Source organism: Camelus ferus, chromosome 15, assembly GCF_009834535.1.
Source record: "Camelus ferus isolate YT-003-E chromosome 15, BCGSAC_Cfer_1.0, whole genome shotgun sequence".
Classification (NCBI taxonomy): domain Eukaryota; kingdom Metazoa; phylum Chordata; class Mammalia; order Artiodactyla; family Camelidae; genus Camelus; species Camelus ferus.
The window spans coordinates 2120693-2142923 of NC_045710.1; the positions used below are offsets into that span (position 1 = coordinate 2120693).

General features: G+C 46.8%; 1 protein-coding gene and 1 long non-coding RNA gene across 2 annotated transcripts; one reads left to right on the forward strand and one right to left on the reverse strand.

Annotated features, from left to right (window-relative positions):
- The first annotated feature begins 356 nt into the window (after positions 1-356).
- On the forward strand, positions 357-22080 carry ALLC (allantoicase). Its single transcript, XM_032496915.1, is given in 12 exon segments — positions 357-1211; positions 2431-2481; positions 4095-4182; positions 4693-4818; positions 5971-6050; positions 6939-6980; positions 6982-7072; positions 16109-16264; positions 16672-16745; positions 17743-17851; positions 20945-21069; positions 21744-22080. Coding segments are annotated over 12 exon segments (1239 nt in total). The 5' UTR covers positions 357-1121; the 3' UTR covers positions 21951-22080.
- LOC116668834 lies at positions 1161-2363 on the reverse strand. The gene is made up of 3 exons (XR_004326028.1): positions 2282-2363; positions 2000-2144; positions 1161-1291 (listed from the first exon to the last, which is right to left on the reverse strand). It is a non-coding gene; the product is annotated as an uncharacterized LOC116668834 (long non-coding RNA).
- Positions 22081-22231: the final 151 nt, after the last annotated feature.

The following is a 22231-nucleotide window of genomic DNA, read 5'->3' on the forward strand; positions in this document are numbered from 1 at the left end:
GTATTCTATGTCTATGAGTCTATTTCTGTTTTGTGTTTATACTTTGTTTTTTTTTTTTGTTTTGTTTGTTTGTTTTTATATTCCACATATGAGCAATCTCATGTGGTATTTTTCTTTCTCTTTCTGGCTTACTTCACTTAGAACGACATTCTCCAGGAACATCCATGTTTCTGCAAATGACATTATGTTGTCGGTTTTTATGGCTGAGTAATATTCCATTGTATAAATGTACCACATCTTCTTTATCCAGTCATCCGTTGATGGACATTTAGGCTGTTTCCATGTCTTGGCTGTTGTAAACAGTGCTGCTATGAACATTGGGGTGCAGGTGTCATCCTGAAGTAGGGTTCCTTCTGGATAGATGCCCAGGAGTGGGATTCTTGGGTCAGGAGATACCATTTTTTATTTTACTGTATTTGCTTTGTGAGTGGAGGTGCTGTGGACTGAACCCAGGACCTCGTGCTTGGTAAGCAACTGCTCTACCACTCAGTTACACCCACCTCCCTGAGGTAACGTTTTTTTTCCCCTTTATACACTTTTATTGTCAAACCCAATCTTCATCTGTTTTAAGCAAACCATACCACATGAATGGAAAGCATTAATTATCTTAGCTGAAAAAGTCTCAAATTATACAGATTTGAATTTTATCCAGGCTACGTAATAGTTTCCTGTTGTCAAAGTATAAGACCATTTTGATTATTTTTTAAATACCAGAAAATTTAATTAAAAATAGGGCAAAATATTTGAATAGGCATTGCATTGAAGAAGATACACAAATGGCTAATAAGCACACAAAAATGTACTCCACGTCATTAGCCATGAGGGGAATGCAGCTTAAAGTCGCAGTGAGACCCCGGCGCACACCCACGGGAAGGCCGTTAAACCAGACGGACACCACCAGCTGCTGGCGAGGATGTGGGAGATGGGAGCCCTCGCACGTTGCTGGTGGGAACATAGCATAGTCTGAGACACCACTTTTTCTGTTGTTGTCTCTATCCGCCGTGAAGGGTAGGGAGAAAGGGTGGGAACGGGGGCACCGCGGGCTCCGGGGCGGGGCGGCTGTGGCCGGCAGGGCTCTGCCCCCGGAGGCTGACCGCACCCGCCGTCTCGTTGCAGGGAGCATGGCTGATTCTCCCCGGGAAGGGAAGCAGGCCGGGCCTCCGCACTTCACCCAGCTGACTGACATGGCGTCTGAGTTAGTAGGAGGAACGGTAAGTGGGTCTCTCACGGCAGCAACAGGGACTCCACGCGCCCACACCACGGCGCCAGCTCACCACGGCAGGGACCCCGGCTGGAACAGCAAGAATCGGGCCCCCCAAGGAAAGCCACTCACAAAAGGCTTCCAAAGAACCTCCTGAATTGGTGACAGTTAGGAGCAAGGGCGGCACTGCCTTAAGTTTAAAACAAAAGGACATTTTGCGCCTGTGGAAGGAATTCCCCGTCCCTCTGCGCGTGTTCTCAGCGTATCGGTCACGCTTGGGAAGGGGATCCCCTGGGGAACTGGACAGAGTGCGATGTGCAGAGGTGAGAGGCCAGGCGCAGAGGGAAGGCCCTGCGCTCTGCCAGGAGACGGCTGGGCCAGGCTGGCGTCAGGGCAGGACAGGGCACCGCGGGGCACACCTGCTGGGGCGGGGGGGGGGGGTCACGCAGGGAAGTGATGCTCAGAGGACACCTCAGGCGGGGGTGGGGGGAGCTGGCGAGGCCGAGGGGCGAGGGGAGGTTCGTGGGGAAGGGAGTCTTCTGGGGGCATGGCGAGCCCGAGCCTGGAGAGGCTAGGAGAAGCCCCCTGTGCGCTCGGGGACGCTGCCAAGGAGAGGCTGAAGGGGCAGGGGAGGGATTCGGCCACCCAGACAGCGGAGGCTCCAGGACGGCCAGGTTCTCCCGTAAATTTAAGTTCTGGGCCGGGGTCAGAGCCCGGAGCACGCTGTCCCTGCAGAGGGCAGCTGTCCCTGGGCCCAGGTGGATGGGGTGACCTGTTGGTGTAATTAGTATTACCCACCTCCCTCTCAGAAATGTCCTGCTTTGGTTAACGCATCTCTGGGCCACCCCACCTGCAGGGCGTCCCTGGTGGCTGAGCCGCAGGTGGGACTTTTTTGGCCACTGCTTTGTTTATGAAAGATTCACAAAGTCCAGTGCCCTCGGTTCTAGAAAAGAAGTTGGTTTATTTTCTTTCCAAGTGTCAGAAGTTAGAACTTTTGCATCCACATGGCAAAGGGGATTAAGAGAAAAGGATGTGAAGGAAAGATTAAGGGGGAGGCGGGCAGGGCAGCCGAACACTTACACAGCATCGTGGCTTCACTGCCTCTGGTTCCTCTCCCCCTGGGCAACTCCACATCTTCTTTTTACTGCATCTCTGAATGCTTCACTAGGGAATGAAATAAAATGGTTTTAATTTACGGTTATTTTATCTTTACTTCTTCACCTGTCCAGATTTTATTTGCAACAGATGACTTTTTTGCTCCTGCAGAAAACCTGATAAAGGTACTGTAAATCGGCCTCTGTGATGCACAGTGTGGGGTGGGGGGCGATCTATGCAGCCGTCTTAATGAGCACCTGCCCCTGTACTTGGGGTGGGAGCCACGAGATGTGAACGAGTGAGTTAGCGTATTAGAACTGTAGAAACGTGTAGAAATCAGCCTCCACTCACGGCAGGGACAGAGAAGGACCTGACACGGAGTCTGGGGGAATCACAGGGTTGCTCTCTGTCCCACGTGGCAATCGTCATCCGTGTTGGGGAGAAAAGTGGTGCACATCTTGAATTTTAAAAAAACATTTTGCCTGTCTAGTTATAAAAACTGTAGAACATGCTTATGAAAAACACAAAATACTGACACACCTAGGGAAGACCCGGAGCCCCGCCGGAGTCCAGCCGCCCGCCCCACCGGTGAGACAAGCGTGCGCTGTCCCGTGAGCTGCGGTGAGCCCCGGGGCCCGCGGCCGGCGCCCGGCGTGTGGGGGACACCGCCCTGGGCTCCGGCCCCCGCTGCGCCCTGGCCCGCTGGCCTCCCTGGTGGAGCCCTTGCTCCTCCTGGGCAGGACCTGGCCAGCCCCGGGGCACGCTGAAGTGTGACCCTCTGAGGACCCCTCGCACAGGCGAACTCACTCCTCGGGGAAAATGATAATAAAACAAGGAACAGAGATGTTGCTGAGCTTGTTCTGGATCACACAGCCAGTGTCAGAGCTCTTACGAGTCACGGTGTGTCTCTCTCTGAAGAATTTAAACGCCTGCACACCTTGACTTCGCTGTTCCCCAGATTCAAAGTGTTTGCCCCTGTTACGCAGAGATAGGCAGAAAATTCTCATTCCAGTGTCGTTTGGAGGGGAAAAAGCCGAACCCCCACGTCCACCCGCTGGGCAGGTTTCCCTGAGCGGAAGCACCAGCTCCTGCTTGCACCTGACCCGATGGGAAAAGGAGACACGCCCCATTCCCGGCCCCCGCCCCCAGCCCAGAACGACTTCTCAGAGTCTGCACTATTCACAAGGATTATTTCAGCTTTGTAACCAGCTTGAGGGATGTGCTCACCACCCCCGTCCTCAGGTGAAGCCGCGGGGACTCAGCGTTTGTCTCAGGTCCCGTGAGGCGCTGGGCCGAGCGCACTGCCGGCCTGTGCCACGTCAGAGCGCAGGGCGGGCGGGGCGGCTCCGGGCGGGGCCGAGCGCTCAGCTGGTCCCAGCGTCCAGCCTGCTCTTCCTGTGACGCGGGCTGGATTCCTTGTTAAGCCGTCTTCTCGGGCGGCTTTGGAAACCCAACTCTTCTTTCTCACTTGGTTCCGATGGCCTTGCCGGAGGTGCCTGGGTGGCGGGTGGGAGTCGCCCTGTTTGTGGGCCCCGTGGAGTGAATTGTGGCGTGGTTTTACTTACTGCGGTCGGGGGCTAACTGTGTGAGCTGCAAAGATAAGGAGGCACCGCCTGACTGGTGTGGGTTACCTGTGCGTGAAGGTGGGGAGACACCTGCAGGCCAGCTTAGGACTCCCCCAGGGTCCCTGTCTGCGCCGTCCGGTCCATCTGTCCCTTTGGGGCCGAAGTTCATTGGCTGGAAGCCCAGGCTCTCGCGTGAATGTTAACCTTGCACGTGTCGCACCTCTTTGCTTCAGAGGGACAGCCCACGCTTTAAAGAGCACGCGGACACCGAGTTCGGGAGGTGGGGGGACGGATGGCAGACCAGAAGGAAGAGGAGCCCAGGTGAGGAGCCGACGGCTCGTTTACTCACACGGCGAAGTTTAGAAACAGGGCTGCGGGAAAGCAGAGTACGTTTGGGGTCTGTTCTTTTGGTGGAGCTTCTGGGGGTTGAACCCAGGACCTCGCGCAGGCTAAGCACGTGCTCTACCCGAGCCAGACCCTCCCCACGCCTTGGGGTTCAGTTTTTAGCAGGAGGCCCTGATTTGCAGTTGAAGACGTGAGGCTCAGAGAGGGCAGGCAATTCACCCAAGACGCCCCCGGGAAGCAGTCAGTCTAGGATCAGAACGGGTGTCATTGAAGCCAAGGCCTGTGCACGTTTCTGGTCTGATTAGAACTGAGGATACGTGGGGGGAGCAGCCGCGTGGGGCCACCCTGTGGGAGGCCTTGAAGGCGCGGCTGAGGACTTGGCTGCGAGCCTTTTCCTGTGGGGTCCGTTTCGTCTCGGTTTTGTCCGGTCTCGGGCTGGATCTGCCGCGCTGTCTGAAGGGCTGCCCTGCGGTTTACAGTCTCCAGGTCACGACTGGTGCGTCATCAGTCTGGGAGTTCAGGGGCTCATCCGGGGCTTCAATGTGGACACTTCTTACTTCGTGGGAGATCACGCCCCTCGAGTGTCGATTCAGGCAGCAAACTACGAAGAAGGTGCCTGGGAAACCCTGAACCCCGAATGCGCATTGTGGGGCCTGGGGGCACACCTGCCCTGGCCTGAGTGTGCCCTTCCCACCCCGCCAGGCTCAGTGACCTGTCCCCTTCCTGCCATGGAGCTTCACGAGGCAGATTCCCAGCAGGGCGCTCTGTGATTCTTGACTGTTAGCTTGACAACATTTTTTGACCCGATTTAGCCGTCATTATCCCCACTCTCTGCAGGCCTCACCCCGGGGTGCACCCTCACGTGATCATGAGGTTGGGTGAGCAGGTTGCTGGGGAGGGTGGTGGGGAGGGGCTGCCCAGAGGTGCTGGATGAGGTGGAGCAGGTCTGAGTCAGCTGTGGGGCCAGTGGCCAGCTCCCCCTTCAACTGCCGAGTCTGCCTAGCAATGCGGCAACTACCAGGGTCCCAGAAAGCGTCCTTCCTGCATCCTGGACGGCTGCGCTGTACGAATCCTAAAGTTCTTAACTCGGCATCACCTGATGCTGGTCTCAGAGTTGATATTTTTAGAAACACCATACCATTATGTGCATGTCTATGCACGTATTTAGGGAAGAAAAGTCGGGTCAGCTGGGGAACTTATCCTGACAGCACTCTGTGCACAGCACTGGCCGAGGCTCTGTGGGAGTGAGTGGTTCCTCCTCCAGAAAGATCTGGGGACCCTGAAAGGTCACCTGACGGTGGGAGAGATGCTCTCTTAAAGGTGGGAAAGGACCGGTGATAATGAGTGAGATTCTCTCAGTAACCTGTCCACGAGGGCTTCAACTTCTGAGTCACCCAAGTTCCAATTCTAAGGATGCCATTGGTGGAAGGAGTGTTTCTGGAACTGACTTACAGTATTCCAGAACTTTATTCATCCATGTTTTTGAAGATTCTGGTCATGTGATAAATCTGCTGAGGTCTGACTGAACTTGGAAACCGCATTTAATCTGACAAGCGGAGGTTCGGCACCACTTTTGAAGTTAGTTTAAATACTGAGGAACTTGAACACACGTGTCTGTTACTTTAATCACCTGATGCTCTGACTTGAGAAACGGTATCTTTGGTGCTAGTTGGCAAAACGAAAATCACTGTACAACCCACTGAGAGGGGATATTTCTTTGATCTTGAACGCAAACCGTAACCCTAATAGTCACTCTAACTGCAGATAAACAACCAGAAATCCCTCAACGAGAAGTCAGGACGGGAGCTGCGGCCACCCCTGAGGAGTTTGAAGCCATTGCTGAGGTACGATGTCCCGCAAAGAACGAGGTCTTGTCTTGGGGGTTAGCACAGCCCTGCTCGCCCGGCTGTACACGGTGGTTCTCTGGGACCCGAGGCCCAGCACAGCTCACTCGTGTGTATGTGCCTGTGTGACGGTGCAGGTGTTTCCCCAGTGGGTGGTGCAACCCGTGTCCAAGGGACCGCCACCACCCCAGCCAGGTCCTGGCAGTGCTTCTCCTGGGAGGCGGCTGCTCGCCCGACCCGTCTGTAAAATGTTAGCCAGTGAGATAAAGACAGAAATTGATGGTTTAAGTACTTTCTATAGCAATTTGACAAAGTAACTTTATGTCTGCTGAATTCAATAAACAGTTTGGCTTGTGTTTTTGGTACAGTCTTGGTTGTCAAAGTTGGTCTGGGAATTAATTGGTGGTGTGTTTTACAAAAGTTGATCCACGGCAGACAGGGAATAAAAAACAGCAAAAGCCAGCGGGCCCTTCCAGAGAAAACTGTTGCAAGGTTCAGGCTGACCAAGGTACGCCACGGTCTGTGGGAGCAGCCTGGTTTTTACTGGAAGGCTCACACCATCAGTGTGGCTTCCTCTTTCTAGGAATCCTCAAGGTGGAGGAATCTCGAGGTTCATCCCTGCCCATCCCTGCCCATCCCCTGCCAACACCACCCAGAGGCTATTTTGATCAGGATGGAAAAAACAAACAAACCAGCCCAGGCCTTTATTCTGTTTATTACCCCTGGGACCTGATCCTTAGCAGTGTTTTCAGTGAAAAGTTCCACTAGGCATCCATCGTTAATTTTTATCCCAAAGTGCTTCTGCCCCGGAAGCCCCACACAGGCACTAGGATGAGAGAACTCTTTGTTCTCTAGAGCCGTCACTCACGGTTTTATCTTTTTTGCCAGCTGAAGTCCAGCGACTGGAATCACTTGGTTCCCATGACAGAGCTTGAAACCAGGAACTCCGGCTTCCAGCCACAACTACTTTCCGGTCAGTTCCCAGCAGAGGTGGACTCACGTCCGACTCAACATCTTCCCGGGTAACTATGACGTGGGGCCGTCTCCAGGGCTATGGCTTCCTGACTTACATCTGGCAAGTTTTAGAAAACGAAAGTGAAGCCAGCCTTTCCTTCCCGGTCACCGGTCTCTTCAGTGTTTCAGGATTATAATTTGCCCTCTCTGTGCTCCAAGGAATTCTTGTTTTAATGCCTCCATCCCATAGATAGTTAGTGAAAAACTATTCAGTAAATTAGGACTTGATGGAACTAAGTTGAATCAGGTCGGATAGCTCTTAACAATTTCTGTTTCGCAGCCTTATTGGCAGTTGAAGTGCTGTGTACAAATGACCCGCATTTTGCTTTATTTAACAGCTTTATTGTAATTTGTACAGTATGTAATTCACTCATTTGAAGTGTTCAATTCTATGGTTTATAGTATATGTAAGCATATGGTTTAAAGTCCATGCAAATGTGTAGTGTACATGTGGCTGTCACCACAGTCAGCTTTGCGCCATTTTTATCACCTCGGAAGGAAAGCGGATCCCCTTTAGCTGTCAGCCCTCAGCCCTGAGCAACCGCGAATCCGCTTTCTGTCTTTTTTTTTTTTCTTTTTGGCGGGGGTGGGGGCTGATCAGCAAAGGGTGTCAAAACATGGGGGAAGGGCACAAAATAAGGACCACTTCACGCATTTGTGCGTCACCCTTGCCGGGGCCACGCCGCCTTTCTCTGCACCCTGCCAGTCCTAGTGTGCATGCTGCTGGAGCGAGCGAGCTCTGCTTCCTGTCCTGGCGGATCGGACTGCCCTGGAGATTGTGTCTAAAGGGTCTCTGGGGACCGGCTTCTTTCGCTGAGCATCATGTGTTCAAGGCTCATCCACGCGGTAGCCTGCCAGCACTTCATTTCTTTTTATGGCTGGATAACATTCCGTTGCGTGGATGGACTGCATGTGGGTCTGTTCATCAGCTGATAGGCATTTGAACTGTTTGCACCTGTTGGCTACTTATGAGTAATGCTGGCATAAACATTCCTGTACAAGTTTCTGTGTGGACACACGGTTTTCATCAGGGTATTTCCCTAGGATTGGAATTGCTGGGTCACACGATAACTCCATGTTTTAAATTATTTAAGGAATCATCAGACCGTTTTCCAAAATGGCCGCACCGTTTCACAGTCCCCCGGCACTGTCTGAGGGAAGGTCCCGGCTCCTCCGCATCCGCCCAGCACGTGCGGTCGGGCTGTCTGATCACAGCCACCCCGGAGCGTGTGCAGTGGGGTCTCACTGCGGCCCTGATTGGCATTTCCCTGACGACTGGGATGAGCATCTTTCCAGTGGCTTACCTGGCCATACACATATTTTCTTTGGAAAAATGTTTATTCAGGTTTTTTGCCCATTATTAAACTGGGTGAAATCCAACTTTACTATTTTATTATTAGCCTGCTATTACTGAGTTGAAGGGTTCTTTATACAGCCTAGATACAAATCCTTTATCAGAGCTAGGATTTGCAAGTAATTTCTTCCATCCTGTGTGATGTCTTTTCACTTTCTCTGGGGGATTTCTTGAAGCACAATAGTTCTTAATTTTGATGAAGTTCAATTATGTGTTTTTTCCTTTTGTTGCTCATGCTTTTGAAGCCATATCTAGAAAATCATTGTCAAATCTGAGGTCATGAAGAATTACCCCTATATTTTTCCTAAGAGTTTTATCATTTTTAGCTCTTAGATTTAGGCCTTTGATTAATTTTGAGCTAATTCTTGTATATGGTGTAAGGTAAGGTTTCAACTTCATTATTTTGCATGTGGAGATCAGTTGTCCAAGAACCTTTTTTTCTTTTTGGGAAAGGATTTTCTATCCTAGTTGAATGATTTTGGTGTACTTGTGAAAAATTAGCTGACCTATATAGATATATGGGTTTATCTCTGGACTCTCAATTTTTTTGTATTTATCTTTATGCTAGTCCTACACTGTTTTGATTAGTGTTGTTTTGTAGTAAGTTTGGAAATCAGAAAGTGTGTCTTCCAAATGTGTTCCTTTGAAAGGTTTTTTTTTTGGGGGGGGGGTTATTTGGAGTCCTGTACAATTTCATATGCAATTCCACATTTCAGAATCAGCTTAAGTTTCTACAAAGAAGCCAGCTGGGATTCTGATAGAGATTGCATTGACTCTGTAGACCAATTTGGGGAGCATTGCTGGTTTAAAAATGTTGAGTCTTCCAATGGCATGTTTTCCCATTTATTTACATTTCCTTTAATTTCTTTCAACAATATTTTACAGTTGTCCGAGTATACATATTGTACCTCTTTGTTAAATTAATTCCTCCATCTTTTATTGTTTTTGATACTATCGTAAATGGAATTATTTTCTTAATTTTGTTTTGGATTGTCCATTTTAAGAGTATAGAAGTACAACTGATTTTTGAATATTAATCTTGTGTCCTACAACTTTGCTGAACTTGTTTATTAGTACTAATGGATTTTTAGTGAGTCCTTGGGGTTTCTATGTACAAGATCACATTATCTGTTCATGGAGATAGTTTTATTCCTTCCTTCCCAATCTGGATGCCAGCCAGCTGTCTCCATCTCTCCATCTTTCCATATCTCTATCCCTCCATCTCTCTCTTTCTCTCTCTCTTAAAATCTCCAGTGCGATGTTGAATAGAAGAGGCAAGAGCAGAATCCTGGTCTTGTTCCTAATCTTGGAGGAAAAGCAGTCTTTCACAATTAAATACGATGTTAGCTGTGGATTTCGTAGAGGCCTTTTATCAGATTGTGAAAATTCCCTTCTATTCCTTGTTTGTTGAATGTGTTTATCATGAAAAGGTGCTGGATTTTGTTAATTTTTTTTCTTTGTGAGAGTGTCATGTGGCTTAATACAGAATCTTCTATTCTGTGAGCAAAGGGTATGACATTGACTGATTTTCAGGTGTTGGACTTGGTCACGGTGTGTCATATTTTGTGACGTGTTGCTGGATTTGGTTTGCACGTGCTTTGTGGAGGGTTTCCATGTCCGTATTCATAAAAGCTGTTTGCCTGTAGTCTTCTTTTCTTGTGATGTCTTTGGTTTTGGTATCAGAATAATATTGGCCTCATGCAATGAGTTGGGAGGTGTTCCCGCCTGTTATATTTTTTGGAAGATTTTGTGAAGAATTGATATATATAAATGTATATGTGTATATATACACACATATTTGCTTACTAGTTCAATTTATTTAGTTGACATTGGTCTATTCAGATGGTCTATTTCTTCTTGAATCATTTTCGTTAGCCTGTGTCTTCCAGGAATTTGTCCATCTCATCTTAAGTTATCTAATTTTATTGGCATATAACTGCACTTTTATAATCCTTTTCTTTTCCTGTAAGGTCAGTAGTAATGTCTTCTCTTACATTTCTGATTTTAGTAATTTGACTTTTTTCTCTCTTTTTCTTGGCAAATCTACCTAAAAGTTTGTTAATTTTGTTACTCTCTTCAAAAAACCAGATTTCAGCTTCACTGATACTCTCTCTGTCTTTAATTTCTACTCTAATCTTTATTATTTCCTTCCTTCTGCTTGTTTCAGGTTTAGTTTGCTTTCTTCTCCAGTGTCATTAGCGGGAGGTTCTTATTTTTCAACATGGGTATTTATAGCTATAAATTTCCCTTTAAGCACGAGTCACTGCATACCTTAAGTTTTGGAATGTTGTGTTTTCATTGTCATTCATTTACAAGCATTTTCTATTTCACTATTTTGATTTCTTCTTTGACCCAGTAGTTTAGAGTGTGTTCTTTACTTTTCATGTATTTGTGAGCTTCCCAAATTTCCTTCTCATTGATTTCTAATTTCTTTTCATGTGATTGGAGAGTACACTTTGTATTATTTCAACCCATTTGCTTTATAACCTCACATATGGCTTATTTTGGAAAATGTTCCATGTGCACTTGAGAAGAATTTGTATTATGCATTTGTTGGGTGAAGTGTTTTATAGGTCAGCGAGGTACAGCTGGTTTATAGTGTTGCTCAAGCCTTCTATTTCCTTGCTGATCTTTTTTCTAGTTTTTCTGTCCATTATTGAAAGTGGAGTATTGAACTCTCCAAAGATCATTGTTGATTTGTCTATTTTTCCTTTCACTTCTGTCAGTTTTTTCCTTTATGATTTCGGTGATATGTTATTAGGTGCAAATATATTTATAATTATGTTTTCCTGATGGATTGACACTTTTCTCATCATAAAATGTCCCTCCTCATCTCTAGTGATATATTTGTTTTAAAGTTAATTTTGTCTGTCATCAGTAAAGCCACTCTAGCTTATTGTGGTTGCTGTTTGCATGATCTGATTTTTCCATTTCCATTTAAGGTTTGTTATATTAACCTTCCTATTTGTCATTTCTGGCTTTATTCATTTTTTCCTGTGGGTTTAAGCTGCCATATGTAGTCATTTTCTTTGGCCCAATCAGCTGTGCTCCCAGCGACCTCCTTTGTAATGTTACTGGTGAATATATTAAACACAGATGATACTTCTGTATATCAAAAGCCCAGCACACGGTGTATACATATTATTTTATACTATTGCTTTTCTTTTTTTTTCACTTAACAGAAGAAGGGGCAGGAAATATGCGTTTCCACTGTCCCTTACGATAATACACAGTCACCTTCACAGGTGCTCTTTGTTTTCTCGTGTTCGGCCACTGGCTGCATCACTTCAGTGAAGTCTGTTTCAGCCTCACGGTGTGAAGCTTCTGGTGCTGCCCCTTGCGGGGCACAGCCCTGGGTCTGCCCTGAGACGGCAGCTGTGGCAGAGCGCTCTTTGACTGTCCCCTTCCCTGACCACGTCCACAATTAGCTCCACTAATTGCCATCCGATTGCTCTATTTTTCCAACAATGCCCTGGGCGTAAATTGCTCCACATACCAATCCAACTAAATCTGGGTTTCTTTGAGGTGATCGTTTTTGAGGTCAGTGTTTGAGGTTCGTTCTGATCCCACAAGGGCTTCTTTGAGCTCCTTCCCTGTTCTTTCTAGCCGACTGTCTGGCTTACAGTTTGTGCTGCAGTGTTAAGTTTACAGACGTCCCAAATGAGTCGACTAGTCTCAGTGTCCTCTTAATAGCTTTTCCCCACAACTCCCATTGTTTCTGGGAGCGCCCTTAGGCTTGAATGGCTCCATTCTCTGTTGCACGTGAAGCCCATTTACTGGGAAGACACCTGGAGCGCTCTGTTCCATGACCCACTTCTCCTGGACCTCTGAGCCCTGGCTCTGGAGCTGGGGGTGGGGACAGTGGTGCCTTTCTGAGTGATGGCCCTGCTTTAGGAGCTGGGTGCTCAGTGGAGGGGGCAGCAGCCTCAGCTCGTCTTGGCTTGTCTGCCTTGTGACATGGCCCCAGCATCTCAGGGGGGCTGTGTGCAGGGTAGAGACCCCATCTCCTGAGTGGGGGCTGGGTGACAGGAAGGCACCCCCTCTTCTCAGCCGCACTCACCTGGGACTTAGCCTCCCAGCAGACAGGTGGGGCAGCATGAGAAACACTGATGTCCCAGCCCCCCTGGGAAGAAGGCCCAGGACTGAGAGCGGGGGGCCGGCCCTGCGTTCCTGGCTGCGCCCTCACTGAGTGGGGACGAGGGGGCGCAGGTGCCTGCTTCAGATACCACAGACTCTCCCTGGCCTTGCTGAGCTTTGGTAGATTTTTTTGAATCAATGTGGCTTCATTTGCTGTGTGCCTTAGGACTGTTTCCACAGGCTATTCCAGTGGTTGTTTTTTCCCTTCCTAATCATCACCAGCCTGACTGGGGAGTGGGTCAGCACAGCTTCACATGCCTTCATGCTGGAAGTGGATCTCCTGACCCCCCACTTTACTTACAAATTTTTTAAAAAACAACTTCATTGCAGTATAATCTCAGTAGTAAATTGCACATATTTCAGATGTACAATTTGATGAATTTTGATAGATGTAGACACCCAAGAAACCATCACCACCATCAAGATAGCTCACATTGCCATCACTCTCCAACAGGTGCAAATTTTGAACTCCCAGTTTATCCCTTGCCACCCCTTTTCTCCCCGGTAACTCTAAGTTTGTTCTTTATGTCTGTGAGTCTGTTCTGTTTTGTAAATAAGTCCACTTGTGTCTTTTTTTTTTTTTTTTAAGATTCCACGTATAAACGGTATCATATGGTATTTTTCTTTCTCTTCCTGGCTTACTTTATTTAGAATGATGATCTCCAGGTCCATACGTGTTGCTGCAATGGCATTATTTTATTCTCTTTTTTATTGCTGAGTAATATTCAATTGTATAAATATACCATAATTTTTTAATCCAGTCATCTGTCGATTGACATTTAGGTTGTTTCCATGTCTTGGCTACTGTAAATAGTGCTGCTATGAACACTGGGGTGCATGTATCTTTCTGAATTATATTTTTCTCCAGATATATGCCCAGGAGTGGGATTGCTGGATCATATGCTAAGTTTATTTTTAGTTTTTTAAGGAACCTCCATACTGTCTTCCATGGTGGCTGAACCGATTTGCATTCCCACCAGCAGTGTAGGAGGGTTCCTTTCTCTCCACACCCTCCCCAGCATTTATCGTTTGTGGGCTTTTTAATGATGGCCGTTCTGGCTGGTGTGAGGTGATACCTCCTTGTAGTTTTGATTTGCATTTCTCTAGCATTTAGCAATGTTGAGCATCTTTTCATGCGCTTGTTGGCCAGCTGGATGCCTTCTTTGGAGAGCTGTCTATTTAGGTCTGCCCACTTTTTGGTTGAGTTGCTTGTTTTATTGATATTAAGCTGTATGAGCTGTTTGTATATTTTGGAAATTAGTCCCTTGTCACTGACCCTCACTTTAGATGCAGCAGGTTTTTGGTTATCATGCTTTAAAGTAAGACACCGACATGTAGAGATCTGAACACGGTCAGTGACAGTGATTGCTCATTGAAACCATCTGCTCTAAAACCAGTGAAAGCAACTGAATGGGCAAAGCCAACAAGAGAGATTCAGGACTTTCCCCATTTGTTAATTCAACACTTAGTAGCTGCCTCGATCGAGGGCCTGAGCACTGGCTGTATAGTCACTTCCCAGGTGATGAGCAGGGCAGAGCTAACAGAACGTAAGCTGCCTGAAGACAGGGGTCACGTCTGGGTTGTCACCTATTCACGCCCAGCACCCAGCCTGGCCTGGGGAACGGAGCAGATGCTCAGAAAGCATCCTTTGTTGGACTGACTTGATGGAGTCCTTGCCCTTGTGAAGTGAATGACCCAGGTGGGGAGGGGCGGTGCACAAGTAAGCAAAACACTGCAAAACAGTGACAGGTGTTATAACAAAAGTACTCAGGCAGTGCTCTAGGACTTGTCTATTTGGCAATTTCTGGGCTATTGACACAGCAACTTCACATGTTTAACCCAGTTTATTCAGAACTTAGGAGGTGAGAGCGGGTCTGAAAAAGTGGCAGGTGGGGGCCCTGCTTTGTGGATGGGATCGTGCGGTTTCCTGCACACATGAAAGCTGGTCTGTGACCGGCCAGCCTCGAGGGAAGGGGAGGGGCGGGCAGGGTGTGCATGCTGACTTCTCCCTGCCTCCGGCTGCGTCTTCAGCTGCTCTGCGAAGGCTCCACCTGGATGCAAGATTGAAGGGCAAAGGACGCAGTAGGAGAACCCGACAGGACACCCGGGGGTGGGGGCGGGGTTGCTTTATTTATTTATTTATTTATTTTATTTTTTATGTTTTAAAAAGTAAAAAAAAAAAATTTTTTCCCCTAGGGGTAAGTAATTAGGTTTATTTATAGATTATTATTATCACTATTTTTAGAGGAGGTGCTGGGGATTGAACCCAGGACCTCCTGCGTGCTAAGCATGCACTCTACCACGTGAGCTACGCCCTCCTCCCGGGGTCGCTTTATTGAGGCTCTCTCAAAGTATCCAGAGGCGTTTCTAATACTCCGTGATAGTTTTGATTAAAAGTGAGGCTGGATATTAATTCTGTAAAGAAGAGAAGAATTTTATTTATTTTTAATGTAAAATCAGCACTACGTTAACAGACACACATGTCCTGTACCATGAAGGCAGATCACAAAGTCAGTGAGCCGGAGTCGTGTTCTCGTGGTCTGCCTCCTGCTGACCTACTCCCGCTAGCATAGTATCTTGGGTTTTATGCCAGCACAGTCTGGTTTTATTTACTGTATGTATCAAGACTTCCACTGTTCTACTGAAATTTTTTCAGATCCACTCAGTATCACCGTATTTTTCATATACAAATAGATAAGGCTTGGTTTCAGTAGAATACTCTGATGAACGCTTTTGAGCATCTACATAAAAAAGCTTGGCTTCTACCTTCTAGGAAGTGATACTTAAACAAATAAAACTTTCACTTTATTAGGATTAGATAATGTGAACTGATCTTGGTAGCTGTTCTCTGCTCTGTAGACCTGATCTCAGGCTGCTGTGGGTCTCAGCAGTGATTTGATTTTGTGAATATATCTTCAGTAATCTCAACTGCATTGCAAGGCAATGTGTTGTTGTAAAAATAAAAACGTAAGGCTCTTGTATGAGTTGGTGTGGGATTTAGCAATGCTGAGCTCTGGCACCAAAGAGTATATCTGTGGTGAATTTCCCAACTGTATTTTGGCTTTCCTGGAGTTATTAATTCAACTAAAACTGTGAGCACCAACTACGTGCCACACAGAAGCAAACAAGATAGGCAGCTCTTCCGGCCTTCAGAGATTTTATATTCTGGTTTTGGGAGACTGACGTTTTCTGGGACTTAAAGAAAGAACAAGACAATTTCAGACTGTGACTTGTGCAGTGGAGTAAGTAAGCAGAAGTAGATGATAAATTTAACCTGGGCAATCAGACAGGGGCCAGGTGGGGTTGGAAGGAGAGGGCTTCAAAGAGAGAGGGAAGGCCTTCCTGAGGCCACAACACTTAAGCTGAGACCTAAGAACAACCAGTAGTCTTTTTGGAGAGCTGGAAAAGCTGTCCCAGGACAAGGGGATGGCAAGTGCAAAGGCCCTGGGGCAGCAGGCTTGGTGAGCAGGCAGGTGTGGAGAGCTCTGCAGTTTATGATCTGCAAACAGCCTCTTTTCCAAGTAGGAATAACTGAGGCACTTTTTCTTTTCAGATGGTGGAATTGCACGCCTTAGGGTATACGGTACTGGACAGAAAGACTGGACCGCGAGTGATCCCACAGAGCTGTCAGACCTCGTGACCATTGCTTACGGGGGTGCCTGTGTAGGATTCAGCAATGCACATTTTGGGCACCCAAACAACATAATAGGTGAGTGCTCTAGGAGCTGGCTTTTATTTGGGACATCTCGGCACTGCTTTAAATGCCCCGATATGGCATGAATTACTTCTGAGGGAGGAGCCAGCTCAAAGCATGAGGGTGGATGAGGCCAACCATCCACACACAGGATTTAATGCCTTTACAGCCTGAAGTAAGTCAACAGCAATCTTCCTTCCTAATTTTGGCTTAAGCAGTTGTGATAGAAGGAGAAGTAAAATTCACTAACCCTCTGGTTGTAGGTGAATTTACTGAAGCATTAGCTTCTGTGGAGGTAATTTACGTAGCAGTGCTCGGGTGCCGGGGGGCTGGCGCTGAACCACACCAGTGCACTCATTCTCGCATTTCAATAAAATGGGATGACTGTGTGGTAGCCTGTTAAACTGTGTTGTTTCTGGCAGGAGTGGGCCAGGCCAAGTCCATGGCCGACGGCTGGGAGACCGCCCGGAGGCTGGACAGGCCGCCCGTCCTGGAGGTGAGGCGGGAAAACACTGCGGCTTAACGCATCCTGAAAAGTGACGAGTGTTTGTTTTTTACTTTGATGTCAAGGAAATTCTTACTTTAAAAACCCCTTCAGCAGTTTTCTTACTGCTTATTTTCCACATTTTCCAGGCTTCCTACTGTGTCATCGTAATAGCAGGGCCAGGCTAGATGTAAAGGCCCGGAGGCCAGGCTGGTTGTTGGCGGCTATGCTATCACATTGCTGGAATTACCCCTCTGTTTCTTCAAATAAAGAAACAAGAATATCTACAATTTAATGATATAAAACCCATGAATAAATGTATTGGTTGATCTGGAGGAAAAAACTGCCATTTCATCATTTTTAATATCTGGGTGTCCCTGGATGAGACTTACGTGAACTTGGGACAGGGAACTCTAAGCGGGGGCTCAGCTGTTTACTTTGGCCAAGAACTAACTTGAGACGAGGAAGTAAAAAAGGAAAGAAAAGACCTTTCAATTTGTATATCTCACCCCACTGCAAACATAGTCAGAAATATCCCTTTCTTGGCTTAGTCTGCATGTCACCCAAAGCTTCCGGATATAAATGAGCAAACTCTGCTTGCTGTAAACTAGTGTTTGAAGGCAGATCATATGTTGGTATAGATTTGACCAAAACATACCTACTTTGAAAGGTCAAAACAGACTGACCAGAGGAGCTATGGGCTGGGTTAGAGAAAGATCCTTTTGGGTACAGCATCCTACCTAAACTTACAACTGACGTAGAAAAATGCGATCAGAAATTTAGAAACCTTTACAAAGTGTCAGATAAAAACACGTGAGTTGGCAAGAGGCATTTACAGAGGGATGGAAAGGGGCACTTTACAGGAGAAGCAATTTACCAATCAGGTCATAAGAAACACTCTTTTATGTAAGAAGTGACAAGCACATGCCAACATTTTCACCTGCTGGTTTTAGGACTGATGTCTTGAAACCAAGCTGGCTTATATGTTTCTTTTCCTTTCTGAATCCAGAGTGATGAGAATGGTGTCCTTCTGGTGCCGGGTTGTGAGTGGGCAGTTTTCCGACTGGCCCATCCTGGAATAATAACTCAAATTGAAATCGATACGAAACATTTCAAAGGTAAATGTGACACCATTGTAATCGGTGTGCTGGTTACAAAGAAACCGAGCTGCAGCAGGGGTGGGGTTGGGACCGCGGGCTGTGGACCTGGCTTTCCACTCGCCAGCTGTGCGGTTTCGAGCACGTTACTTTACCTCTTTCTGTTCTGTCTCCCTCTTTGTGAAGACATCAGAGTTGAGCTAACGACCACACAAGTCCTGTGAGCGTCTATGATGCTGTAAGGCTCTTACCACGGGGGCCCTGAGTTCCGTTTGGGAAAAGCCTATGAAATGTTCCCTGATTAGAAAGAACTGGACGGGGGTATCTTCTCATGGGGAAGGGGGTCCCAAGCAGACTGGTGACCATTTCTTCTCCAGGCTGGACTTTGAGGGCGGTGATCTACACATTTTTAAAATTGTGCACTTCCATTGGTAAAAAAAAAAAATATATATATATATATATATATGTATATATATACACACACACATATATTTGGACAAGTACCCTCGATATTCCATATTTACTTTCTTATGAAATAGATACGTGTGTCATTATATTGAGAAAGTTCAGAAGAGGTTTCTAAACTTTCACAATTGTTAGGTGAAATTTTGATAAGCACTGGATTGCGTGTCTCGTGATTGCTGGGCCGTCTTTGAATAAATACGGCAGTTTATAGCCGTATATCGGACGCCTGATTTTTAAGTGTCTTACGAGTCATTATGACCTCAGTTATGAACTGTTTCATCAAGGCGCAGTGTATGTTTAAGGGGCAGGTCGTCATCAGTGGCAGTGGATGTAAATCACTTCAAGAAGTCTTGACTGATGGAGACTTCCACCTGGAAGACAGTGTTTTGGATCTGATCAGCGGGTCACTGTTTTCATGGCTCAGCACAGCTGATGACCTTGCATCTTGAAGGTCAAGAAAAACGTCAGCTCTGCTATTTTCTTGTTGTTCTTGGATGCTTGCATCTCTAGCAGTATCTTTTTTTTTTTTTAAATTGAGTTATAGTCAGTTTACAATGTTGTGTCAATTTCCAACATAGAGCACAATTTTTCAGTTCTACATGAACTGAACATATATTCATTGTCACTGTTTTTTTTCGCCGTGAGCTACCACAGGATCTTGTATATATTTCCCTGTGCTATGCAGTATAATCTTGTTTATCTATTCTGCATATGCCTGTCAGTATCTACAAATTTTGAATTCCCAGTCTGTCCCTTCCCACCCCCGCCCCCTTGGCAACCACAAGTTTGTATTCTATGTCTATGAGTCTTTTTCTGTTTTGTATTTATGTTCATTTGTCTTTTTCTTTCTTTCTTTTTTTTTAGATTCCACTTATGAGTGATCTCATGTGGTATTTTTCTTTCTCTTTCTGGCTTACTTCACTTAGAATGACATTCTCCAGGGACATCCATGTTGCTGCAAATGGCATTATGTTGTTGGTTTTTATGGCTGAATAGTATTCCATTGTATAAATATACCACATCTTCTTTATCCAGTCATCTGTTGATGGACATTTAGGCTGTTTCCATGTCTTGGCTATTGTAAATAGTGCTGCTATGAACATTGGGGTGCAGGTGTCATTTTAAAGTAGGGTTCCTTCTGGATATATGCCCAGGAGCGGGATTCCTGGGTCATATGGTAAGTCTATTCCTAGTCTTTTGGGGAATCTCCATACTGTTTTCCACAGTGGCAGCACCAAACTGCATTCCCACCAGCAGTGTAAGAGGGTTCCCTTTTCTCCACAGCCTCTCCAACATTTGTCATTTGTGGACTTTTGAATGATGGACATACTGACTGGTGTGAGGTGATACCTCATTGTAGTTTTGATCTGCATTTCTCTGATAATTAGTGATATTGAGCATTTTTTCATGTGCCTATTGATCATTTGTATGTCTTCCTTGAAGAATTGCTTGTTTAGGTGTTCTGCCCATTTTTGGATGGGGTTGTTTGCTTTTTTCTTAAGTCGTATGAGCTGCTTATATATTCTGGAGATCAAGCCTTTGTCGGTTCCATCTTTTGCAAAAATTTTCTCCCGTTCTGCAGGTTGTCGTTTTGTTTTGTTTTCTAGCAGTATCTTTAAACCATGGTTCCCTACAGATAGTTTAAAACCACTTGTTTATTTTTGTGAGGGCTGGTTCAGTCAAAACCAGGTAAATCCCTGTAACCAGGGACCCTGAATTGCAATATGGAATATGCCATAGCTATACTGCTGGTGGCCCTTAGGTCTCTCCATCACCACGTGATGACAGTCATGGGGATGAGGGAATGTGCCAGTATCCTGTTACGATGTCAAATATGCCTGGCTTGCTATACACACACACTCACGTGTGTGCATGTGTGACAGAAACAGACACAGTCATCCTGATGCTCTCTTTCTGCGTCCTTTGGGTTTCCATGGCACTCCAGGAGTGTGCTCCCCCACCTTGGAGACCAGTGTTCAATGAGCACCCCCCTCTGCCAGACTTCTTGACCAGGAGCTCCTCCTCTGTTGATCTTCAAGTCTTGGGGACCCCTATAGAAGTTCTCCCCACAAAGAGTGGGGGAGCATCCACCAAACTCGTCTCAGCCCACTGGGCCCATAATGCCGGTGAAATTCCAAAGACAAGAGACAACTCAGGACCATATATTTTCACCAAAAGAGCACTTAGAAACCCTCAAATACAGGGCGTGTGGTGTACTCTGTGATTCCACGATCCTATTCTATTCTGTGATGCCGTAAGGAAGATATTTTCCAGCTTCATAATGATTTCAGATGAGCTACAGAGAAGGAGGCGAGTCGTGAAATGTGCAATCTAGGAAGCTTAGCAGATACGCTCACCTTTCAAAGTAAAATGCCACACACTCAAACTCAAATGCACCAGCCCATGGACGTTTGTCAGGCCTTCCTGGTTCCTCTGAAGAGCACACACTCGTTGGTTTCGCAAGGCGGTCCCACTCCGCCACACACCCGGTACTTTCCTCCTCTCATGTACTTCATTCTTTTGCTTTTGTTTTGAAAGAACCTTGATTTGTTCTGTGCTGGGTTTTTGATCCAGGATGATGGTCTATAAACCAAACTGCTCTAAGTGCAGACGGAGTGGAGAAAGTCACTGTTGATTCTGTTCCACTAGGCAATTCTCCCGACAGCTGTAAGCTGGACGGCTGCATCCTGACGACCCAGGAGGAAGAAGACATGGTCAGGCAGAACTGGGATCTCCCCGGCCACAAGTGGAAACCCCTGCTTCTGGTCACAAAGGTTAGCGTGGCATCCTACCCACCTGGGGAGCCAGGCAGGCCACGTCACTCAGAGCACATTTCAACTCCAAAACTTCTGCTCAGTTTAACAGTAGAACAAATGAGCTTTAAAAAACCGTATCTGAGCATTTATATAATGAAAGGACAGGCTGTGTTCTCACACCTTGGCACATCTAACAATCAAATATTGTTTTAAACTATCAAGTGCAAAGGATACATACAGGAAAAGTGCTTCTCCAGTATATTACCTTTTTAGGAAGGGCAGCTAGATATGCAAAGCTCCAAGGGTGTGCCCATCTGTGGGAGGGACACTGAGACATCCCAGAAATGCCTTCTTTGATCAAATAGGAGGGAAGAGGTCATTTTCCGGTCAGAGATGGGGTGAGGGCTGCTCCCTTCTAACAGCGGGTGATGGCCTCCGGGAGACACCCACATGCCCTCCTTTTGCTTTCTCATCAGTTTGTCCACTTAATTAACTATTAAAACCAGCCAGCGTCGTGTCAGTCTCATTCGGGAATCCGTTCCCTATTAACAGATCTCTGCGGTAAGCCAAATTATCATCACTCAATAGTCATTTTCACCGTTTAAGCCCCCTAAGTCCAAGTCGATGGGTTGTGCTGGGCAAGTCAGCCCTTCTGGCTATTACAGGGGCCTCTCCGGCTGCCTCTCTTCCAGCTGAACCCGGACGAGACCCACCTGTTGGACAGCCTCACGCCGGAGCTGCAGGATGTCATCACCCACGTGAGGTTCACCATCACCCCGGATGGGGGCGTGAGCCGCCTGCGGCTCAGGGGCTTCCCCAGCTCCATCTGCCTCCTCCGGCCGCGGGAGAAACCCGCGATGAGGTTCTAGGTTAAGGCGGGCTTCAGGTCCAACCTGTAGCCCACACCGAACCGTGGTGGCTCCACGACGCTCAGTCCTGCTCTCCAAGTGTTTTCAACACCCAACCCCTAGAAGTTCCTAGCAACTAACCTTGTGACGATCAACAGAATTCCTGGTGATTTAATAAAGTAATCACTTTCACACCCTAGTACCTGTGTGTAGTGTCGCTGTGAAGGGCGTAGCGGTTCAAAAATTGGCTGTGGCTGTCAACGGCAGATGGCCTCTTATGGATTACTCTTTTTTTAACAGTACAATATATTGGTATTTAGAGTATGTAAAAT